Source organism: Homarus americanus, unplaced genomic scaffold (assembly GCF_018991925.1).
Source record: "Homarus americanus isolate GMGI-L3 unplaced genomic scaffold, GMGI_Hamer_2.0 scaffold40565, whole genome shotgun sequence".
In the NCBI taxonomy this organism is placed as follows: domain Eukaryota; kingdom Metazoa; phylum Arthropoda; class Malacostraca; order Decapoda; family Nephropidae; genus Homarus; species Homarus americanus.
The window spans coordinates 5,239,364-5,264,654 of NW_024735503.1; the positions used below are offsets into that span (position 1 = coordinate 5,239,364).

General features: G+C 43.2%; 1 protein-coding gene across 1 annotated transcript in view; it reads right to left on the reverse strand.

Moving 5' to 3' along the window:
- Positions 1-5,367: 5,367 nt before the first annotated feature.
- Positions 5,368-25,291, reverse strand: part of LOC121871157 (early nodulin-75-like) — a 31,501-nt gene continuing 11,577 nt past the window's right edge. Inside the window, exon 2 of the mRNA XM_042373301.1 lies at positions 5,368-6,486. Coding sequence (XP_042229235.1) covers positions 5,368-6,486 — 1,119 coding nt within the window. The remainder of the gene's footprint in view (positions 6,487-25,291) is intronic.

Here is a 25,291-nt window from a genome sequence, read left to right on the forward strand (position 1 = left end):
TCCGCCAACCGAAAGTTTGGGACTCTGACCATATTGTCATTGTTTTTCTTTTCCCAATTTAGGGTGAACCTGATTTCTCTGTGATCACTGTTACCTAGTTCTTCCCCTACTGTGATATCTCTGATAATATTTTCTTTATTTGTTAATACTAGGTCTAATATATTGTCACCTCTAGTAGGTTCTGTAATTAGTTGTTTCAAAAAATTGTCCTGTACTGCGTCTAGGAAGTCTTCAGATTCATAGTCGCCTACAATGTTGTCCCAGTCAATATTTCTGAAGTTGAAATCCCCCATAATGCATAGGTTGTTATATTTTGCTGCCCTACTCATTTCCTGCCATATGGGCTGAGCTGCTTCTTTGCCAAGACTTGGGGGCCTGTAAATCACTCCCATAATTAGTTTTTCTCTTCCTTCCGTGATTTCTACCCACACAGACTCGGTTCCTATTTCACCCTTTATTGAATTATTAATACAACATTTTAATGTATCCTTGACGAAGAGTGCGACCCCTCCCCCCTTCCTACCTTCCCTGTCCTTGTGAAAAAGGTTGTACCCTTCTATGTGGTACTCTGATAAAAAAATTTTGCTCGCCAGATTCATCCAAGTTTCGGTGATTGCTATGACGTCTACATTCTCGGTACATACAACCGCTCTCAGCAAGTCTATTTTATTTCTAACGCTCCTACTGTTTGTATAGTATACATTTAAACCTACCCTTCCCTGGTCCTGTTTTACCCCTTGTCCTGAGCAACTAATTTTACTTCCCAGGACCTGCTTGTTTTTTGACTCCCACTTTCCCCGACCCCTCTCTACTGGCGAAACCCCCCCTTCGGAGTGACAATTTCACGCTCCAGGGATGCAGACAACGTCTTTACCCCCTCACGAGACAAGTGTACTCTGTCGCGACAGTACAGGTAGTCGTTGCCATAGAATCGTTGCCAGTTATCAATGAATGCCCAACCATTGTTTGCACAATGTTTCTCCAGTCGGCAATTTATAGCAATTGCCCTGGACAGCCATTCACGACCAACCCCTCTTCTAGGCAAGACTCCACATACTATCGGGATCCCTCCGTATCTCTAATCTTCCCCAGCGCCTCCCTATACCTCTTGAAAAGTTGCTCACTCCTAACCTTACCTATGTCGTTTCCTCCCACACTAAGACACACTACTGGATTGGTACCCTCCCCTGACAAAACCCTGTCTAACCTCTCGGCTACATGCCCTATCCCAGCTCCAGGAAAACACACCCTAGTCCTACGTTTCCTATCTCTCGCACAAAAAGCCCTATCTACAAACCTCACCTGGCTGTCCCCAACTACCACGACCTTACCTGTGGGCAGGGTTTGTACAACTGCCCTTTCCTCTCCTTGATCCATACCGTCCTGCCTCTTCTCTTCCTTGCCAGCTTCCTCCAGCACCTGGTAAGGGTTACTACGCTCCACACCCTGGTCAGCTTTCCTGAGCCTGACCCTAGTCCCCTTGGAAACAACCACTCTCCACGCCTGCTCCTCCTTCGCAGGTGTCCTGCTAGGCAAGACACCTACCTGAAGGAGTTCCGTCCTGAGGGCTTCATTTTCCCCCTTTACTGTAAGTGAGTGAGCTCTCTGGGGAACAACTTCCTACATGAGGGTGACGACCAAGGAGTCTCTTCAACTTGATGTGTGTTGTTTTCCCTCCGTAAAAAAATAAATTGTGACGTGAATTTGGTGATGAAAATGGAGTGAAAATTGTACTAAGACTCTAGGATAAGTTGGTGTGTTTTCTGTGACGTAAACAAGAAGGGCGCCTCTAATGCTCCGTGCGCTAGACTAGTTGTGATAAGAACATAAGAATGGAGGAAACTGCAGCGGGCCTATTGGCCCATACTGGGCATTCCCATTTACATCCAACCCCTATTGCTCATATATCCATCCAACCCCTATTGCTCATATATCCATCCAACCCCTATTGCTCATATATCCATCCAACCCCTATTGCTCATATATCCATCCAACCCCTATTGCTCATATATCCATCCAACCCCTATTGCTCATATATCCATCCAACCTATGTTTGAAGCTATCCAGCTTATTCCAGTTAATGATGATATTTTGTAACTTGTTCCACTCGTCCACTACTCTATTTCCAAACCAATGTTTACCTATTTCGCGCCCAAATCTGAATTTGTCTAATTTAAAACCATTGTTACGAGTTCGCTCCTGGTTGGATAGTCTGAGTACCTCTGTAATGTCCCCTTTGTTCAGCCCCGACTTCCATTTATACAATTCTATCAGGTCGCCCCTCGCTCTACGTCTCTCGAGGGAGTGCAAATTTAGATGCTTTAACCTGTCTCTATACTCAAGGTTCCTAATGCCCGGGATTAGTCTTGTCATTCTCCTCTGAATTCTTTCCAAGGATTCTATATCCATTCTGGAATACGGTGACCAGAACTGAACTGCATAATCCAGGTGTGGTCTCACAAGAGCAAGATACAGTTTTAGGATGACCTCGCTAGTCTTGTAACTAACACTCCTTTGTATGAACCCAAGTACTTTATTAGCCTTGTTACGAGCAAATACACATTGTTTAATTGGCTTAAGATTCCTACTTATCATTACTCCTAAATCTTTCTCGCAGTCGGATTTCTTCCTGTAGTTTTGCGGAGTTCTCCTCAGATTTAATCACACGTTCTATTTTAGTGTCGTCAGCAAATTTACTTATGTTGCTGTCTACGCCAATATCTATTTCGTTTATGTATATCATAAATAATAATGGTCCAAGTACTGAGCCTTGGGGAACTCCATTCGGATTCAGTGCCGTTAATGCTCACTCGCTGTTTTCTGTCCTGTAACCACGCTCTAATCCATTTTAGAGTATCTCCTTTATTGCCATGAGCCTCCACTTTTCTTATTAGTCTTTCGTGGGGGACTCTGTCGAAGGATTTGCTAAAGTCGAGATATACCACATCATAATTTTGCCCCTCGTCCACTGATTCGAAAACAGATGAAAAGAATGTTTATATATTAGTTAGACATGAACGCCCACTTGTGAAGCCATGTTGAGAAACATTGATCAACTTGTGCAACAGGTGACAGGAGGGAGAGACACCGGGTGATAGTGGGAGGCTGGTGGCTAAATCAGGCTTAAGAGAGTAGGGATGAGAGTAAATATATGAGTACAATAGCGACCACAAAAGTCCCTCAACCCTTGGCAGTAATTGTTTGGTGTTTAACTGATGAACGATGCTTTTCATGTTATAAATAGGTCAGAATAACGTGGAAAAAAGACCCGATCACGAACACCAAGAAATATTTCCATATACAAATGTCCAGATCTCAATCCCTCCTTCCCTACACGGCACTCACGACGCTTCAAGAAGATGCCAAGTGTTGCCAAAAGGGTTGAGGGAGTTATTGTGTAGGGGAGAAGAAGATTGAAGGTTGACAGGGGGTAGGGAGTAGTGGTGAATTGAGAGGGATAGGGGTGCGTGATAGGATTGCAAGGGGTAGGTGAACAAGGGGGCTAGGGGCAGATGGACCAAGAAACCATTCATGCAACACAAGTTTTTAACAGGGTTAGTCGATGATGAAAATTTGTGACCACCTTGCAACACACACACTGTTTGGTAGGACCATGGTCTAACTATGCCAATGAAACAGTTTATTTAGCCATGGGTATGACATGTGGCGTAGGATCTTGTAAGTAGCCTTCCCTTAACTGTACGATGGCTTAAACGTGTGTGTGTGTGTGCGTGTGCGAGTGCGTGTGCGTGTGTGTGTGTGTGTGCGTGTGCGTGTGCGTGTGCGTGTGTGTGTGTGTGTGTGTGTGTGTGTGTGTGTGTGTGTGTGTGTGTGTGTGTGTGTGTGTGTGTGTGTTGCAGCCGTTTTTATTGCCCACCAATAAATTCATCTCCATTGTGAGGCAACTCCACGATGGTATGAACGGCAGTGTCCTGCACAATGACACCCAGTCTGAGTTCTTACCTTTCCAAACGGGGGTTAAACAAGGGTGTGTACTGGCACCAACTCTCTTTTCCATTTTCTTGGCTGCCTTCCTTACTCTTGCACATATGCAACATTTGTGGACGACACTGCCGGTCCCGTATCGGCCTCTCTAATCAGCTCAGAGCTCACCAACGAAGGTGACATCCTAATAACTCATATCATTGTATTATAGCTCAATGATCGTCAAACTCGATTCCGAGTGACAGCAAAGTAGTAGTAGTAGTGTGTGTATGTGTGTGTGTGTGTGTGTGTAATAATAATAATAATAATAATAATAATAAACGGTTTATTAATAGAGTTGCAGCCGGTGGCTGAAAATATACACTTACATTTGATTTAGACATAATGATATAATATGCATTGAATACATTTACAGGGCTGTACAGTACATAAATCAGGAGTTGTTTATTATTTTAACAATAGATGGGATGGTGCTATTCTTATATCTATCGGTGCGGGCTCTTATGGGCTGAATTTTGTTGTAGTGGCGGACTGCGCGAGGTGGGTGGGGGGCTGCAGGTGGCATGAGGTGGTGATGACGAGGGTGGTGCAATAGTGGCTGCCAAACCTTTCCAGTGCTTGGTGGTGGAGGTCACTGAGGGATGGCATTTTGTGTGTGTGTGTGTGTGTGTGTGTGCCAGAGGATGTCTGAGAGTGCCAGGGGATGTCTGAGAGTGCCAGGGGATGTCTGAGAGTGCCAGGGGATGTCTGAGAGTGCCAGGGGATGTCTGAGAGTGCCAGGGGATGTCTGAGAGTGCCAGGGGATGTCTGAGAGTGCCAGGGGTTAGGATAGGTTTGGTTTTAGGTTTGGTTAGGTTAGGTTAGGTTAGAGCTGGTTTGGTTAGAATTTGTTAGGTTTAGTGGGGTTTGGTTAGGTTTAGTGAGGTGAGGTTTGGTTAGGTTAGGTTCAGTTAGGTTGGGTTAAGTTTGATTAGGTTAGGTTAAGTTTCTTAGATTAGATAGGGTTACGTTAAGTTAGGTTAGGTTAAGTTTAGTTAGATTAGGGTTTTGATCGTGTATCTTGGTTTGGTTAACATCAAACAGTGTGATTGAAATAAATTAATTTAGTATATGTTCTGTTAATTGTGATCAGAAACAGTTCCTTCAGTTTATATATAAATGATATTTAGTGTGGTGACCTGTAAACACGGCAGTGCCTCGCCTTGCACAGGGTGTAAGCCGTAAGGGGACCGAGCCTTAAATTTTCAGTAAAAATCTTTAGAGTTACTTTGGATATTCCGTTCCTTATACTTTTTTCTTTGTTCTTTATTTTCCAGAAAATTTTGGAGTGAGGATTCAGGCATGGGCATCGACGCCGACACTCTCGGCGTATATTTTGATGTCAACTGATACCGATTTTCACTCATGGCCTTTTCCTTTTTGTTAACTGAAAGCTTTTGTGCTCGTGTCCGGAGTCGTGTGCGAACTTTGCCTGGGGTGGGGGCCTCGTGGACAGTGGGGGCCTCGACAGTGGGGGTGGACAGTGGGGGCCGTGGACAGTGGGGGTGGACCCTCGTGGACAGTGAGGGTCTCGTGGACAGTGGGGGTCTCGTGGACAGTGGACAGTGGGTCTCGTGGACAGTGAGGGTGGACAGTGGGGGCCTCGTGGACAGTGAGGGTCTCGTGGACAGTGGGGCCTCGTGAACAGTGGGGCCTCGTGGACAGTGAGGGTCTCGTGGACAGTGAGGGTCTCGTGGACAGTGGGGGTCTCGTGGACAGTGAGGGCTCGTGGACAGTGGGGGCCTCGTGGACAGTGGGGGCCTCGTGGACAGTGGGGCCGTGGACAGTGGGGTCTCGTGGACAGTGAGGGGTCTCGTGGACAGTGGGGGCCTCGTGAACAGTGGGGACCTCGTGGACAGTGGGGGCCTCGTGGACAGTGGGGGGTCTCGTGGACAGTGGGAGTCTCGTGGACAGTGGGGACCTCGTGAACAGTGGGGGCCTCGTGGACAGTGGGGGCCTCGTGGTGACAGTGGGGGTGGGGGCCTCGTGGACAGTGGGGGCCTCGTGGACAGTGGGGGCCTCGTGGACAGTGGGGGCAGTGGGGGCCTCGTGGACAGTGGGGGCCTCGTGGACAGTGGGGGCCTCGTGGACAGTGAGGGGTCTCGTGGACAGTGAGGGTCTCGTGGACAGTGGGGCCTCGTGAACAGTGGGGACCTCGTGGACAGTGGGGGCCTCGTGGACAGTGAGGGTCTCGTGGACAGTGGGAGTCTCGTGGACAGTGGGACCTCGTGAACAGTGGGGGCCTCGTGGACAGTGGGGGCCTCGTGGACAGTGGGGGCCTCGTGCACAGTGGGGCCTCGTGGACAGTGGGGGCCTCGTGGACAGTGGGGGCCTCTGGTGAACAGTGGGGGCCTCGTGGACAGTGGGGGCCTCGTGGACAGTGGGGGCCTCGTGGACAGTGGGGGCCTCGTGAACAGTGGGGGCCTCGTGAACAGTGGGGGCCTCGTGAACAGTGGGGACATTCTTGGGTTCGTAGTGCTCTGAATAACTGCACTTAAGTTCCTATATCCGGATCTGTTTATGGTACTAGTCTTTATTATCAGTCCCTTTAGTAACTTAGTCCCAAGATTTTTGCCATTTTTAGGCCAAGCAATAAATTAGGACAATAGTGCCCAAGCTCAGTACAATTACGATATTGATTATCATTATTTCCCTTATCGAAATTGACTGAGACTCCAGTATTTTGATATTATGTTTATTTTCTTCTAATTATTTTTTCTTATTTATAACCGAAGCCAGTGGACTGATAACCGTCCACCACCCTGAAGTGGGAGGGTCATCTTTTAGGGAGGTAAATGTGGGAAGAGGTTTGACCGTCGATAAAATCCACCCGCTTAAAGGGATACTGTGTAAAAACTTTTATTCGTCCAATTTAACCCTTAATTATTCCCCTAGAGCTAAAAGTTCGTCGTTGACGCTTTCAACGATGCTCCAAGCAATAAGAAATATCCCCACGCATATTATGATTAGGGAGAGAATCACCTTTTATGTGTTCATATTTGTTTGGATTACTGACATAACAGTTACTTGTGTCTGGCTTTCTACAACATATGTGGACCAGTAAGTTAGTTAGGTTGGATACCTATCCATCTACAGTAGCTTTATGTAGTTCATTGAGTGTAGTGTAGGCAGTGTATAGTGCATACAGTGTAATGTATTGTGTGTAGTGTAGATAGATTGTTATGTGTAATTTACATTACATAGTGTAGTTTATTGTACCATGTGTAGGGTAGTGTACATAGTGTAGTTTAGATAGTGTATTATGTGTAATATACAGTACATAATGTGCCATGTGTACTGTATCAGTGTAGTGTACCATGTGTAGTGTAGAGTAGATAGTGTATTATGTGTAATGTACAGTACATAGTGTACCATGTGTGGTGTAGAGTAGTGTAGTGTACCATGTGTGGTGTAGAGTAGTGTAGTGTATCATGTGTAGTGTAGTGTAGATAGTGTATTATGTGTAATGTGCAGTACATAGTGTACCATGTGTAGTGTAGAGTAGATAGTGTATTATGTGTAATGTACAGTACATAGTGTACCATGTGTGGTGTAGTGTAGTGTACCATGTGTAGTGTAGAGTAGATAGTGTATTATGTGTAATGTACAGTACATAGTGTACCATGTGTAGTGTAGTGTAGTGTACCATGTGTAGTGTAGATGTAGTAATAGTCAGTGTGTGTGTGGTGTAGTGTACCATGTGTAGTGTAGAGTAGATAGTGTATTATGTGTAATGCAGTACATAGTGTACCATGTGTGGTGTAGTGTAGTGTACCATGTGTAGTGTAGAGTAGATAGTGTATTATGTGTAATGTACAGTACATAGTGTACCATGTGTAGTGTAGTGTAGTGTACCATGTGTAGTGTAGAGTAGATAGTGTATTATGTGTAATGTACAGTACATAGTGTACCATGTGTGGTGTAGTGTAGTGTACCATGTGTAGTGTAGATGGTGTATTATGTGTAATGTATAGTACATAGTATACCATGTGTGGTGTAGTGTAGTGTATCATGTGTGGTGTAGTGTAGTGTACCATGTGTAGTGTAGATAGTGTATTATGTGTAATGTACAGTACATAGTGTACCATGTGTGGTGTAGAGTAGTGTAGTGTACCATGTGTGGTGTAGTGTAGTGTACCATGTGTACTGTAGTGTAGTGTACCATGTGTGATGTAGTGTAGCGTACCATGTGTGGTGTAGTGTAGCGTACCATGTGTACTGTAGTGTAGTGTACCATGTGTGGTGTAGTGTAGTGTACCATGTGTGGTGTAGTGTAGTGTACCATGTGTGGTGTAGTGTAGTTCACCATGTGTTGTGTAGAAAGTGTGTAGTGTACCATGTGTGGTGTAGTGTAGTGTGCCATGTGTGTGTAGTGTAGTGTGTGTACCATGTGTGGTGTAGTGTAGTGTACCATGTGTGGTGTAGTGTAGTGTACCATGTGTGGTGTAGAGTAGTGTAGTGTACCATGTGTGGTGTAGAGTAGTGTAGTGTACCATGTGTGCTGTAGTGTAGATAGTGTATTATGTGTAATGTACAGTACATAGTGTACCATGTGTGGTGTAGTGTAGTGTACCATGTGTGGTGTAGTGTAGTGTACCATGTGTGGTGTAGAGTAGTGTAGTGTACCATGTGTGCTGTAGTGTAGATAGTGTATTATGTGTAATGTACAGTACATAGTGCACCATGTGTGGTGTAGTGTAGTGTGCCATGTGTACTGTAGTGTAGATAGTGTATTATGTGTAATGTACAGTACATAGTGTACCATATGTGGTGTAGTGTAGTGTACCATGTGTGGTGTAGTGTAGATAGTGTATTATGTGTAATGTACAGTACATAGTGTACCATATGTGGTGTAGTGTAGTGTAGTGTACCATGTGTGGTGTAGTGTAGTATACCATGTGTAGTGTAGTGTAGATAGTGCATTTTGTGTAATGTACAGTACATAGTGTACCATGTGTACTGTAGTGTAGTGTAGTGTACCATGTGTGGTGTAGTGTAGTGTGGCATGTGTACTGTAGTGTAGTGTAGTGTACCATGTGTAGTGTACTGTAGATAGTGTATTATGTGTAATGTACAGTACATAGTGTACCATGAGTGGTGTAGTGTGCCATGTGTACTGTAGTGTAGTGTAGTGTAGTGTACCATGTGTAGTGTACTGTAGATAGTGTATTATGTGTAATGTACAGCACATAGTGTACCATGTGTGCTGTAGTGTAGTGTACCATGTGTGGTGCAGTGTAGTGTACCATGTGTGGTGTAGTGTAGTATACCATGTGTAGTGTAATGTAAATAGTGTATTATGTGTAATGTACAGTAAATAGTGTACCATATGTGGTGTAGTGTAGTATAGATAGTGTATTATGTGTAATGTACAGTACATAGTGTACCATATGTGGTGTAGTGTAGTATAGATAGTGTATTATGTGTAATGTACAGTACATAGTGTGCCATGTGTACTGTAGTGTAGTGTAGTGTACCATGTATAGTGTAGTGTAGATAGTGTATTATGTGTAATGTACAGCACATAGTGTACCATGTGTGGTGTAGAGTAGTGTAGTGTACCATGTGTGGTGTAGAGTAGTGTAGTGTATCATGTGTAGTGTAGTGTAGATAGTGTATTATGTGTAATGTGCAGTACATAGTGTACCATGTGTAGTGTAGAGTAGATAGTGTATTATGTGTAATGTACAGTACATAGTGTACCATGTGTGGTGTAGTGTAGTGTACCATGTGTAGTGTAGAGTAGATAGTGTATTATGTGTAATGTACAGTACATAGTGTACCATGTGTAGTGTAGTGTAGTGTACCATGTGTAGTGTAGAGTAGATAGTGTATTATGTGTAATGTACAGTACATAGTGTACCATGTGTGGTGTAGTGTAGTGTAGTGTACCATGTGTAGTGTAGATGGTGTATTATGTGTAATGTACAGTACATAGTGTACCATGTGTAGTGTAGTGTAGTGTACCATGTGTAGTGTAGAGTAGATGGTGTATTATGTGTAATGTACAGTACATAGTGTACCATGTGTAGTGTAGTGTAGTGTACCATGTGTAGTGTAGAGTAGATAGTGTATTATGTGTAATGTACAGTACATAGTGTACCATGTGTGGTGTAGTGTAGTGTACCATGTGTAGTGTAGAGTAGATAGTGTATTATGTGTAATGTACAGTACATAGTGTACCATGTGTAGTGTAGTGTAGTGTACCATGTGTAGTGTAGAGTAGATAGTGTATTATGTGTAATGTACAGTACATAGTGTACCATGTGTGGTGTAGTGTAGTGTACCATGTGTAGTGTAGATGGTGTATTATGTGTAATGTATAGTACATAGTATACCATGTGTGGTGTAGTGTAGTGTATCATGTGTGGTGTAGTGTAGTGTACCATGTGTAGTGTAGATAGTGTATTATGTGTAATGTACAGTACATAGTGTACCATGTGTGGTGTAGAGTAGTGTAGTGTACCATGTGTGGTGTAGTGTAGTGTACCATGTGTGCTGTAGTGTAGTGTACCATGTGTGATGTACCATGTGTGGTGTGTGTGTACCATGTGTGTAGTGTAGTGTACCATGTGTGGTGTAGTGTAGTGTACCATGTGTGGTGTGTGTGTGTCACCATGTGTGGTGTAGTACCATGTGTGGTGTGTAGTGTAGTGTACCATGTGTGGTGTGGTGTAGTGTACCATGTGTACTGTAGTGTAGTGTACCATGTGTGGTGTAGTGTAGTGTACCATGTGTGGTGTAGTGTAGTGTACCATGTGTGGTGTAGTGTAGTGTACCATGTGTGGTGTAGAGTAGTGTAGTGTACCATGTGTGGTGTAGAAGTAGTGTAGTGTACCATGTGTGCTGTAGTGTAGATAGTGTATTATGTGTAATGTACAGTACATAGTGTACCATGTGTGGTGTAGTGTAGTGTACCATGTGTGGTGTAGTGTAGTGTACCATGTGTGGTGTAGAGTAGTGTAGTGTACCATGTGTGCTGTAGTGTAGATAGTGTATTATGTGTAATGTACAGTACATAGTGCACCATGTGTGGTGTAGTGTAGTGTGCCATGTGTACTGTAGTGTAGATAGTGTATTATGTGTAATGTACAGTACATAGTGTACCATATGTGGTGTAGTGTAGTGTAGTGTACCATGTGTGGTGTAGTGTAGATAGTGTATTATGTGTAATGTACAGTACATAGTGTACCATATGTGGTGTAGTGTAGTGTACCATGTGTGGTGTAGTGTAGTATACCATGTGTAGTGTAGTGTAGATAGTGCATTATGTGTAATGTACAGTACATAGTGTACCATGTGTACTGTAGTGTAGTGTAGTGTACCATGTGTGGTGTAGTGTAGTGTGCCATGTGTACTGTAGTGTAGTGTAGTGTACCATGTGTAGTGTACTGTAGATAGTGTATTATGTGTAATGTACAGCACATAGTGTACCATGTGTGGTGTAGTGTAGTGTACCATGTGTGGTGCAGTGTAGTGTACCATGTGTGGTGTAGTGTAGTATACCATGTGTAGTGTAATGTAAATAGTGTATTATGTGTAATGTACAGTACATAGTGTACCATATGTGGTGTAGTGTAGTATAGATAGTGTATTATGTGTAATGTACAGTACATAGTGTACCATATGTGGTGTAGTGTAGTATAGATAGTGTATTATGTGTAATGTACAGTACATAGTGTGCCATGTGTACTGTAGTGTAGTGTAGTGTACCATGTATAGTGTAGTGTAGATAGTGTATTATGTGTAATGTACAGTACATAGTGTACCATGTGTGGTGTAGTGTAGTGTGCCATGTGTAGTGTAGTGTAGTGTAGTGTAGTGTAGTGTAGTGTAGTGTACCATGTGCAGTGTAGTGTAGATCGTCTATTATGTGTAATGTACAGTACATAGTGTAACACGTGTGGTGTAGTGTAGTGTACCATGTGTGGTGTACTGTAGTGTACCATGTGTAGTGTAGTGTAGTGTATCATGTGCAGTGTAGTGTAGATAGTGTATTATGTGTAATGTACAGTACATAGTGTACCATGAGTGGTGTAGTGTGCCATGTGTACTGTAGTGTAGTGTAGTGTACCATGTGTAGTGTAGTGTAGTGTAGTGTATCATGTGCAGTGTAGTGTAGATAGTGTATTATGTGTAATGTACAGTACATAGTGTACCATGAGTGGTGTAGTGTAGTGTGCCATGTGTACTGTAGTGTAGTGTAGTGTAGTGTAGTGTACCATGTGTAGTGTACTGTAGATAGTGTATTATGTGTAATGTACAGTACATAGTGTACCATGAGTGGTGTAGTGTGCCATGTGTACTGTAGTGTAGTGTAGTGTAGTGTACCATGTGTAGTGTACTGTAGATAGTGTATTATGTGTAATGTACAGTACATAGTGTACCATGTGTGGTGTAGTGTAGTGTAGTGTAGTGTACCATGTATACTGTAGTGTAGATAGTGTATTATGTGTAATGTACAGTACATAGTGTACCATGTGTGGTGTAGATAGTGTGCCGTGTGTAGTGTAGTGTGGCAGCATTATGTCAGTGTTAAGGTGCAAGTGCTCCCTATCGCTTTCAGCTACCACCTCTGGCTAGTCCTCGTGGCGAACAGGGAAGCAACTTGCATAAGTTTTCCTCTGCCAGTACACAGCCTCTTCACCAACAAGACTCCTTCTGTACCTCCTCGTGGCAACACACGGTAACTGTGTGCCTTGTGGGTTCAGGCTAAACCAGTAGGGGATCTCGGAGATAGCAGTGGGCCCTAGAAGGAGAGCCAAGATGTGTGGTTGCAATCTGCGCTCCTGCCTCACCACATAAATCAAAACACGCGCAGCCATCATTCAGCTCATCATACTCTTTATCATCATAGAACCCTTATACCCTGAAAGTCCTATGGTGACGGACGAGTGGCGACGGGGACAGGCAGAGAGTCTCCAGTCACAACTCTGCACATGGGCGGCACAGATAAGATAGTTGTTTGTGCACTAGGATTTAGGCAGGAGTGCAATCCGGTCCTCTCTCTACTATTGAGCAGCCCTTTCGAGGAGCCACTCTGCTCACCCCACATGGGAGGGGACTAGAAAAGGTGCCCTAAAAAAAAAAAGCCTGTCTAAAGAATCAACCTGACTGGATAACCGCACCCAGTAATAGCATCCCTATGAGGTCGAAAACACAATTATTTATCCAGATCAAAACAAACTATACAACCCCTTAAGGTCGCTGCACAAATGCGCGTCTTGAAAGAAGAATCGCCCTTGGGACAAAAGAGCTGGCTAGGTATAACATCGCCATAGCAGTCATTAGTGAGTCCCGGCTCCCAGACGAGGGTCAACTCATAGAACAGAGGTCTGGCTTTACCTTCTTCTGGAAGGGTAAGTCTGCTGCAGAGAGAAACAACATTTAGGGAGTTGGCTTTGCCATCTTATAACGCATCCTACACAGGCTAACTGAAATGCCTGTTTGGATCAACAAGCGCCTCATGACGCTCACAGGCCCACTCAATCACTCACGTCATGCCCTTTTCATCAGTCGTGCCCCTCGTCCACTGATTAGAAAACAGCTGAAAAGGATGTTAATAGATTAGTTAGACACGAAAGCCTGCTTGTAAAGCCATGTTTGGAATCATTGATCAATCGGTGCTGCTCCAGGTGATTTCGAATAGAGTTTGAAAAGATTGCTTCCAGTAATTTGCCTACTATTGATGTTAGACTGATTGGGCGGTAGTTAGAGGATAGTGATCTATCCCCCTTCTTGAAAATCGGCATTACATTTGCTATCCTCCAGGATTCTGGTACTACATCCGTTTTTAATGACAGGATTAACAAATTTGCTAAGGGCATACTAAGCTCTTCCTTACACTCCTTTAATACTCTGGCAAATATCTCATCGGGACCCGGCGACTTATTAGGCTTTAGCTCCTCTTTTTGCTTACTAATGTCCTTAATAGTCACTACTATCTCACTTAATCTATTTCTTCACTATCTCTGTATATAGTCGGTGCCTCGGGTATCATGTTTAAATTTTCGGTGGTGAAAACTGTTCAAAAATATTTATTCAAATTATTGCTCATTTCTCCGTCGTTAGCAGTTAGCTCGCCGATAACAACTGACTGTATTGGTCCAGTCTTGTCTCGTGTTTTAGTTTGATACATTTGAAAGAATCCCTTAGTTTGACTTCGCCTCCCTTACTACCTTCAGCTCAATATTCCTCTTTGCTTTTTTTATCTCGGCCTTAACCCTACCGGCCAATACCTTATAATAATCTCGGAGGTAAACTTCACAACGGTTTATTTTCTACCTATAGCCTTCCTTTGTCCAATAATATTCTTTAAATAATTATTTATCCATTGAAGGTCATTGTTGTCTGATCTGAATTTTCTGTATGGTATGTTCTGCCTCTGTGCATTAAGTAATTCATTATTTAAATTATTGTGGAACTCGTCAACCTCAGATCTCGTGATCAGGTCATCTTCAACCGTCATATTTTATGAGGATATCGTTGTCAGGTGTCCAGGTAAAGTGAGGTCGCCCTCTTTGGGTACATTGTATGAGGTCACCTCACGCTAGGTCATGTAGTCCATCCCCAAATGATACACCTTCTCTCAGCTGCCTTTTCAACCTATCAAAGTTTGCCCTTCTGAAATCTGGGACACCAACTGTAGGAGCATTGAGGCTACCATTATCCATGAACAACTACGCTGGACTGGCCATGTTACCGGCATGGACGACAGTAGACTGCCAAAGCAGCTACTTTACAGTCATCTAACGAATAGTATATGTAACGCCGGCGGGCAATTGAAAAGGTATAAGGATAGTCTAAAGACAAACCTGAAAAGTGCCAAATCGACCCCCTCACCTGGGAGACGATTACTCCGCACCGCAACTCTTGGAGGAGCACTGTACAAGGTGTCAATACTTTCGAGTTAGCCCGACTGCAAACCGAGGCAGACAAGCGCCAGAGCCGCAAAGACGCTGCCGCCGCCCCTCCCGCACTAGATGGAGCCACCTACATGTGCAACATCTGTGAACGACTCTGTCGGTCCCGTGTCGGCCTCTTTAGTCACCTTAAAACTCACCAACAAAGGTGACATTATTAATAACTCTTATAATTTTCTCATATCTGGATGATCGTCATACTCGATTCCAAGTGACAGCAAAGTAGTAGTAGTGTGTGTGTGTGCGAGAGAGAATGATGCAGTCGCGCAGGTGGAGTTATATGGATGCAGCACAGGTGTGGTGTGCCCTTCCCCACGTCAACCAAGGGCCCGACCTACCTCCTGAATCACCTCACCAACAGCACCACTTTACTCCACCATCACTTACCTCTACGCAACCAGACTTTTCAGACTTTGCCCACAAATACTATCTAATTGGTCGTTGTCTGGGAGATATTTGCGTGCTTTAAGTGTGATTGGCAAAAATATCGGACCACAACAAATAGACGCTTCGTGATTGGTGAGAAGCGCATGGGTCACATGTGTTACTCTCACGGCCAACGCACATCTGGTCTTGACTCACTTATATACACTTAGAGACCCATCTGAACAATCTAATCCTAACCTAACCTAACCTAATACAGTTAAGAATTATGCAGTGGGTTTTTTATCGTAAACCACATAGTGTAGATATTGTTTTTTTTTTTTTTTTTTTACGGGCATTAGCCCACCCGGGCACAGGTAATGACCCACATCAGGGCCCGGGGGGCGAAAATATAATAATAAATAATAATAATAATAATATCTATTATTATTATCATTATTATTATTATTATTATTATTAATATTATTATTAATATTATTATTATTACAACAATTAATAAAATTAGTAGCAAATTAATACTGTAAAAATAAAATAATAAAACTAATGAAAATAATAACCATAAAAAATACAAAATTGAAAAAATAAATCAAGAGTGAGAAATTATATACATTATATATGTTGTGTTGTCCAAGACAGAGAAACACTTGAGACCCTGCAATTGTGTGTAAATGAGGCAGAAAGTTAGATCAGCAACCTGGGATTTGGTCACATTTTTCGTGATGCCATATGGCAGCAGGGTCTACCATTACACAACACATTATGCTTCCAATATCTTCCCAGGCGGTAGTACCTCCCTGTTTGGTAGCTGCCTACTACCTACTACCTTATTTTCATTTGTCATATTTTAGTTTGCTGTTTATCAATAAGTTGGTGTTTTTATATTCCAAATGTACATATGTGCTCACTCACCCAGGTGTTCTCTCGTCCAGGTGCGGTGCTGGCCTAGTCAGGAGAGTTGAAGGCATCTTACGTGCAAATACGCCAGGTATGTGCTGACTCATACCTGTTCTGTCTTTTCAGTCGCCTTTCTCCGATACACACACTGAGAGGGAGAGAGAGAGAGAGTTCCAGCTTACATGCTCTTTCAAGCATCTTTTACTGACCCACACCTCGCCCTCCCACACGCCTGATACGACTCCTCCCCTCTTGACATACCTGGTCGTGCAGCTCACTCACAAGGGAGATGTTTCTCTCCCAAACACTCTCAAACTGGGTGTTTCTGGGCGGGGGGTTTAGATGGGCCCCAGTCCTAATAGGCCCCTACTCTCCCTCCCACCTATAAGAACATAAGGAAATAAGGAGTCTGCAATAGGCCGGTTGGCCTGTGCATGGCTGCTCCTGTCGAGAGTTACTACCACTCTTTATCATCCATGAATCTATCTAGCCTCCTTTTAAAACTTTCCAGCGTTCTAGCACTTACTACAAAGTTGCTAAGCTTGTTCCACTCGTCCACCACCCTATTTGTGAACCAGTTCCTTCCTATCTCCCTCCTAAACCTAAACTTATCCAACTTAAATCCGTTACTACGAGTCCTATTCTGCTCGGATATTATAAGAACTTTATCTATATCGCCTTTATTGATTCCTTTCACCCACTTAAATACTTCTATCATATCTCCCCGCACTCTTCGTCTTTCCAAGGAATGCAAGTTTAGTTTCTTTAATCTATCCTGATATGGAAGGTTTCTAAGTCCCGGAATCATTTTCGTCATTCTTCGCTGCACCGACTCTAGTGATATGATATCCATTCTATAATAAGGGCACCAGACCTGAATAGCATAATCGAGGTGCGGCCTGACTAGTGCGAGTTACTGTATAGTTGCAATATGACCTTCTCACTCTTATTACTTACGCTTCTAGATATAAAACCCAATACTCTGTTTGCCCTATTTCGAACATTAACGCACTGTTTTCTAGGCCGGAGGTCCGGGCTTACAAGTACCCATAAGTCTCTTTCACAAGTCGACTTCTCTAGGTTGATGTTGCTAAGGCTGTATACATTGCCAGTATTTGTTATTCAAATATCAGGTACGCTGCACTTGCTGGTGTTGAATTTCATTTGCCATTTTCCTGACCACTTCTGCAGTTGATTTAAATCCTCCTGTTGTGCATTTGCATCCTGCCCTGAATTAAATCGCCGCCCTGTTTTGGTGTCATCCGCAAACTTGCTTATGTCACTGCTGGTCCCAGTATCTAGATCGTTTATGTATATTATGAAGAAGAGTGGCAGTACTGACCCCTGGGGAACCCCAATGGTTACACAGCCCCACTCAGATTTAACACCATCTATGCTGACCCTCTGTGTTCTATCGGTAAGCCATGATTTTATCCAATTTAAAACTTTCCCCTCGATACCATGAGCGTTAACTTTTCTCAGAAGCCTCTGATGCGGTATTCTGTCAAACGATTTGCTAAAGTCTAAATAAATAACATCGTAATTTTCGTTGTTATCTACTACCTCAAGACTTTCCTAAAAAATATCAGCAGATTTGTTAGACAAGATTTTCCATTTGTAAACCCATGTTAAGAGTCGTAGATTAATTTGTTCCAATTTAAATCATTCTTCCCGCACCCGCATTACCTTACGTCATCAGCAAGTTCATATTTTTCAGTCTTATGTATTTCGATGATATCACCTCACCACACCACACCACTCACTTCGTGTTTATGGGTAACTCTTCCTCAGTCTCTCTCAGGGTCAAGTTAATAGCATAGATTCTCAACTCTTCGTCCATCGTCAGGTATTTTCCTGGTTAATTCCATTGACACTGGCAACAGGAAAGGACGTAAGGTACCCACCTTTGTGAGGCTCCACCATTACCACTAGTGGTTGTAGTAATACTAGTAGTGGTTGTGGTTATAGTAGCAATGGTTGAAGTAATAGTACCAGTAGTTGTAGTAATAGTAGTTGTTACGTTTTAAATGCAGGAAAGTGGTTTTCTTACCGTAGAACTCGGATACCTTCACACTGGTTACTCACCCAGGAGATTATGGTGTATCACTAAGTAGAATTTCACTCTGCTTCCGGCAATTACATTAATGCATCCATCTAAGTTATTGTTATACTTTGTCATTACTTGGAATAAGATCACAGATGATTGCACTTACGTTTATTTGGCACACTCCATACACTGGACTTATAATTTGCATGGATAGGTCAGTCACTCACATTCACGCCACAGTACCGTAAGTTATAAGGGAGAGTTTGTCAACCTGGAGAATTAATCGTTTAGATCTATTTGGCCGGCCTGGAGTGCTCTTGTAGCAAACAGGGCCTCACCATTGATCACTTCCTTTACAGGATGTGTTAACTTGTCGCTGGACTTAACGAAAATCTCGGGGATTTGCACACACAGACTCGTAGCACTGGTAGGACTGTATGGCCCCTGTTCTTAAGTCCGCGGAGCAGGAGGTCTTCTCTAACCCAAGGTCTAAAGCCCACTAGCTAAATGTGGTTTTTGAGGCATGAAATGATGAACAGTACAACACTGTCTCACTGACCTGCCCCTATCGGCTGGCTAACATACCACTAATGGAAAACATATGTCCAGTTATGGCTGGCCGGGTAGGGTGTGTCAATTTAGGGGGTGAACTGGCTAAATTGAAAATCGAGTAATTTGGTAGCAATTTATTGTAGTCTTTAAGCATGCAAAACAATATTCTGGCATAAATTTTTTTTTATAATAAGTCCTACCTACATCAAATGGATTTTTAAATGTACATATTTGTGAATTTATAACATAACCAGCGTTTGCACACATGTTACTGTTTCAAGTTTCAAATTATTATATTTTATTATCCGTAGTCTATTTGAAAGTAACCAATGCCTTCATACTCTCTTTGCTTTGGTTTCTTGTCATCAGTAGTCTGCTTGCTATTTGTGCTTTGATGTAACCTTCTCGCCTCTCGTGGCTGTAAACATGGCCCGCTGCTTCTGTGACCATTTTCACACATCTCTCCACACTTTGAGTGTGGGAAGGCCACTTCGGCACCTGCATTGGAGTCTCTTTAAGGTTTCTCAATTCTTGGCTAGTTAGACTTGTTGTCAATGGTGGCTCTAAGACTTCCAAACTCAAGTCAACCAATTCTGACAATTTGGTGGCATTGACGTTTATTGGGGGAACTTTTCTTGAATGAAACGAACAGTCTCCCAACTGGTCGTCATCTATTAGCGTTCCTCTAATCTTTAGAATGACTTCTACAGCCTCGGTTCGGAGATTGGTACATTGACTGCAAAGCATTGCTTGCAAAACTGCTTCTGATCGAGCATACCAAGCGGACCTTCTTGCCACAGGTAACACGATGTCCCTCACTACCTTCCTCTGTGTTCTTACTAGCTGCAATTGAAACAAAAGGTGATTGGGCCCATCCACCCACATAGGATTAAGTTTCACACTAAACCACTGGGGAAGATAAACTCCAATAATAAATTCAACAATTAACCTCAAATTCTTCAGCACTTTGCCCTTCAATTCGTGTTTGGAAATCCAAATCCTGCAGAAACGAAGAGCTGTAGTTAACCAACGGCTGTGACTGACAGGTCCAATCTCCAAGAGAGCCAATGACTGAGGCACTTCTCCTGATCTTATTGCTTGGGCAATACGATAAGCATAGGATTGATCTGTGCTGAGATCTTTGATGACTCCTTCAGACAACGCCGGAAGGGGAGGGCCAACTTCGACCTTTGGAAAGGTTGTATTTATTTCTAGTTGTGTTGCTTCATCCAGCATGATGCCAAGGGGACCTGACCACTTGTTGTTGCTCTTTGTAGGACCATCAAGTTCCTGGATGAGATGACGAAGAGGTAGCTCGCCTGTATGTAAATCACATACAATCCAAACAAGTCTTCTTCCTAGTTTTTTTCTCTAAATGCGTCATTACACCCCCCTGCCATCCGGTGTTCACTGCAGTTGAATCTCCACCAACAGCCTGCAGTGAACTGCCAAGTCCTCTCTCCTGAACCCAACATAAAATATGATCAGCAATGACCTCTGCATGTTTCTTCCCTTCTACTTCAGTTTCGGGAGCAAAGTGAAACAAAAACCGACCACCAGGCTCAGAACAGACAGAGTAGTGTTCTTCTTTGATGAGACCTGGAAACTTTCTGTTCACTCCCTCTACTTCTAGCAAAACTTTTGTGTCATCTATTCTTCCATCAAACAAAAGACAGGAGAGCCCTCCCTCGCTTAAATCTTTTTCATGCTGATCAGATATTTCCTTCATTATTTTTTCTTGTGCTCTTCTAATTTTATTATGATCTATCACCAAAGATACATCCTCTCGGCTGATGAGGCCTGCATCTATCCAAGCGGCAGTTGCAATTTCTGCAGCCTCACGAAGTCCAGCATGGTGGCGAATACTAGCTAAAGCAATGTTTGAAATATTTCTTGTGTTGTATTTCATTTTCTTTGGTAAAGGTTCAGATGGCTCTTTGGAACTATCATCTGATGTTGCTTCCTGTTCATCAGAAGAACTATCAAAGAAGTGATAAACATCTTGACACAGCTCTTCCTCTCTTTGGATGGCTTCTTCACTCTTCATTTTCTTCTTTTGTTCCCTCTCTCGGATTTGTTCTCTCTTCTTGGCATTAGCAATCTGCTTCTTTGTTTCTGAATAATCTATTGAACCCATTTGCATACTTCCTTGGCCTTCTGCCTTTGTCCTCTGTGCCTTTATAAATTCAAGCTCTAAAACAGGGATCTTCTTTTCACGAGGACAACCACAATCAATGTGGGAATTATTTTCTCTCTTACCTGAGTGAGAACAGTTGGATTCAGAACATAATTGTATGGAGCACTTGCAGGTCAAAATGTTAAACAGAGTATCAAGTGTGTGCAGAAATTCATTTTTCCTGGCCAAGTTTCCTTTACCAAGTGATGTTTCAACTGCTTTGTGCCATAATTTCGTTAGTTTTAGCTCAATAGTTCGACACTGATTAATCACAGGTGGTTTGAATAGTGCATTAGCTTTTGTCCATTGATGCAGAAGAGGGACTATCATGTCATTTATGAGTTCTTTATCTGTATAGTTCCTTCTGTCCTTTGCATTTTTTTCTCGAAGGAGTAACCCTAATCTTAGCATGTCTCTCACTGTTGGAAGTTCTGATACAGGAAGCTCCTTCCCTTTACCAACTAGCAGGCTCAAGTGGGTTGACAACTGACTTCTTGTCTTCAATTTTGACATCTTCACACTATCTGACAAATAGAAAAATATTTCAATGTTTCATAATTCAATTGTTGTTTCAAAAATATCAATTTGTTTATCAAAAATGCTGTAACAGAAATAACATAATAATTTCTTAGAACATAATGTTTTATACAATGATATAAGTAACTGCGACAATCAATATGCCCTACTTACAATAATTAAAATGTAGAATTCGTCTGGTAGAGTAGGTGCAAGTGCAATGAGAGCAAACCACCGTCTATGATATCTAGAAGGAGAGTGAGCCGGGCGCCTTATCCTCACGCTTGGTACAAGTCAAAACAAGAATTAAACTGTCCCACACGGAGAGCCTGTTCATGTTCATGTTCTGACATGCATATTGTACACAAGCTATAGAACCATAAAATACTCCATAATCCATATGCTTACATGAGATTAGTTAATATCAAGTGAATAATTCTAATCAAGTCTCATTAATTTGTTGAAATACTGATATTTGAAACTTTAAGGTATAATTGATGTAGGTGAGGGTTATTTCAATTCATTTTTGTTTGCTAATCTCAAGTTTAGACATAAAGAGGCACAATATTTTGACTACCAAATTTGATTTTTAACATGTTGACAAAATTGACACACCCTACTGGCCGGTTACCTTATCTCTACCGTAAACAAACATTTGGGATGGGTTGTGCGGGAGGCCCAACGCAACCCATGACAGTAGTACTGGTTATAGGATCAGCACTCTGGTTACCATTTACTCTTGAGATATTGTCCTTAACTACTCAAAGTAACTTCCCTGGTGGTCAGAGGAGGTGAGAGATCATATACATAGGTAAGAACACAGGAGGTCACTGGGATTACTGTTTAAGATAATATTGAATTCTCCGAGTGTTTCCAGGCAATGTTTAGTGGCTGTGTGTATGTGTGTGCGCGCGCAAGGGGCGCTTCATTCACCTGGTGTGCGTGCCTTGCCTCACATCTGCGACCCGCTGACTACAAGTTAAAGAGATGGATTACTGTTTAAGATAATATTGAATTCTCCGAGTGTTTCCAGGCAATGTTTAGTGGCTGTGTGTGTGTGTGTGCGCGCGCGCGCAAGGGGCGCTTCGTTCACCTGGTGTGCGTGCCTTGCCTCACATCTGCGACCCGCTGACTACAAGTTAAAGAGATGGATTACTGTTTAAGATAATATTGAATTCTCCGAGTGTTTCCAGGCAATGTTTAGTGGCTGTGTGTGTGTGTGCGCGCGCGCTCAAGGGGCGCTTCGTTCACCTGGTGTGCGTGCCTTGCCTCACATCTGCGACCCGCTGACTACAAGTTAAAGAGACGGCATTTACCATTATGTTTTACAGTCCATCTGCCATCTTGACTTGATCTGAACAACATTCTCGCCCGTTTTGCCACCTGTCCTTAAAGCACCTGCCAACACCTGCCATTACCCTCCCCTTCCAGAAGTTATTGATTCTTTACAGGTGTTAGTGAAAGGGTATGACGCGGAGATGAGGTAGTGTATTCACAGAGACTCTTTCAATTCATTCTGCCGCTATGGGAACCTCTCCTCAAGTTGGCTCATTTAACTAACAACAAAAAAGACGACTGCCGTTGTGGCGTCAGAATGACCGTAACCAAACCCGTTTTCTCACTGTAGGAAAAAATCAACACGAAATTCTCTTGAGAGGATCTGCGTATCTCTGAGAGGATCTGCGTATCTCTGAGAGGATGTGGTGGTAGGGGCGGAGCTACCTTGGGGACGTAATTTCTTTGGTCTGTGCGTAACGCTACGAAGGGATTATCCACCCACCCACCGAGGTCAACTACCATGGCTGGTACAGTATGGTACCGCTGTGGTGTTACTCCGTGCAGACTGTATGTGTATCTATTTAGTGTTTATTTTTCGACGTCTTGAGGAGGAATTTGTGTCATGTGATGGTTTTGATTCTGTCTGTTTCACCAACTTTTATGTATACAAACATACCATAGTCGCCCCCTAAAACTATCTTTACTGCAACTCCTGCTATATCGGCACAGTTGTCAAAATCCTTCGTTCGTTACGTCATATAGTCAAACTCAATTTTGTATAGATAGTTTTAGAGCGACTGTACAACATATTTCTTCAATTTATCCTTATTTTATTGAGTATTTCCGAGGTATCATGCTTAGTCAACCAATCCCAAGCCATCTTCACCAGCCAAGGCATAGATGTCACAGCTCCATGATCAACCTTAGCCGTTGATTCGCTGGCTGTGATTAAACTCCGACTGTCTGATTGCGTTCGTGTTGGGAAGTTTTACGTGCATGGTGCTGCGTGCGTCATGGCGGAGACGGCTTTTTTTGATACGAGGTCAAACTGGCTGGCTGACTGTGAGGGGTCCCAAACCTTTGATGTGTAGAGGTGTAGTGTTTGTGTGGAGGTGTAGTGTTTGTGTGGAGGTGTAGTGTTTGTGTGGAGGTGTAGTGTTTGTGTGGAGGTGTAGTGTTTGTGTGGAGGTGTAGTGTTTGTGTAGAGGTGTAGTGTTTGTGTGGAGGTGTAGTGTTTGTGTGGAGGTGTAGTGTTTGTGTGGAGGTGTAGTGTTTGTGTAGAGGTGTAGTGTTTGTGGAGAGGTGTAGTGTTTGTGGAGAGGTGTAGTTTTTGTGTGGAGGTGTAGTGTTTGTGTGGGTGTGTTTGTGTGGGTGTAGTGTTTGTTGGGGAGGTGTGGTGTTTGTGGAGAGGTGTGTGTTGTGTGGGGTGTGGTGTTTGTGTGGAGGTGTAGTGTTTGTGTGGAAGTGTGGTTTTGTGTGGGTGTGGTGTTTGTGTGGAGTGTAGTGTTTTGTGTGGAGGTGTAGTGTTTGTGGAGAGGTGTAGTGTTTGTGTAGAAGTGAACCTTGGTGACCCATCATCTCGATCAAGCTTCTTTATAGGAGGTTTTTGGAGTAGAGAGAGATGTTGTAGTGGGTGAGTGTGGAGAATTTGGGTGGGTGAGGGTGGGAGAGAGGTGTTGTAGTGGGTGAGTGTGGGAGAGAATTTAGATTAGGTGGTGGAAGAGGATTTGTAGTGGGTGAGGGTGGGAGAGAGGGATTTGTAGTGGGTGAGTGTGAGAGAGAGGAATTTGGAGTGGGTGAGGGTGGGAGAGAGGGATTTGTGGTGGGTGAGTGTGGGAGAGAGGAATTTGGAGTGGGTGAGGGTGGGAGAGAGATATTTGTATTGGGTGAGGGTGGGAGAGAGGTATTTGTATTGGGTGAGGGTGGGAGAGAGGGAGGACACCATCAGCATCCTCGTCTGCTCTGCTCTCCTTTTGATGTCACTAAATGATGTTGTCCTTCTTGGAGGTCTGTAAGGCTGTAGGTCACACACACACACACACACACCTCTACGTACACTGTTGGTGGCCCAGAAAGATAAAGGTGTAGGTGACGTCTGTTCACCTAACTGGCACCTCTTGTGTATACCTGGTAGCCTGAAGGTTAGCCCCACCCCTAGCTTATTTCACCTAAAGATTAACCACCCCAATGCTGATCTATTGTAATATGACGTAATTTAACCTAACCTAACCTAACCTAACCACCCCAATGCTGATCTATTGTAATATGACGTAATCTAACCTAACCTAACCAAATGCTGATGTAATGTAATATAATGCAATGTAATCTAATCTAACCTGACCTATAAGCTGTAAATTTTTCGACCTTAATCGGAAGGTAAATGTCTGACAAAAGTTTGTGTGAGTTGTGTGTGTGACAGCAGTTAACAGTAGATGTGACCTAAATACTTTGAGTTAGTCTGAAACAGGAAATGCTTGTGTCCAGTGGTGAGGATGTGGAGCAGCCTGACGCAGACATCCATCTCAGAGCTGGAGTCAC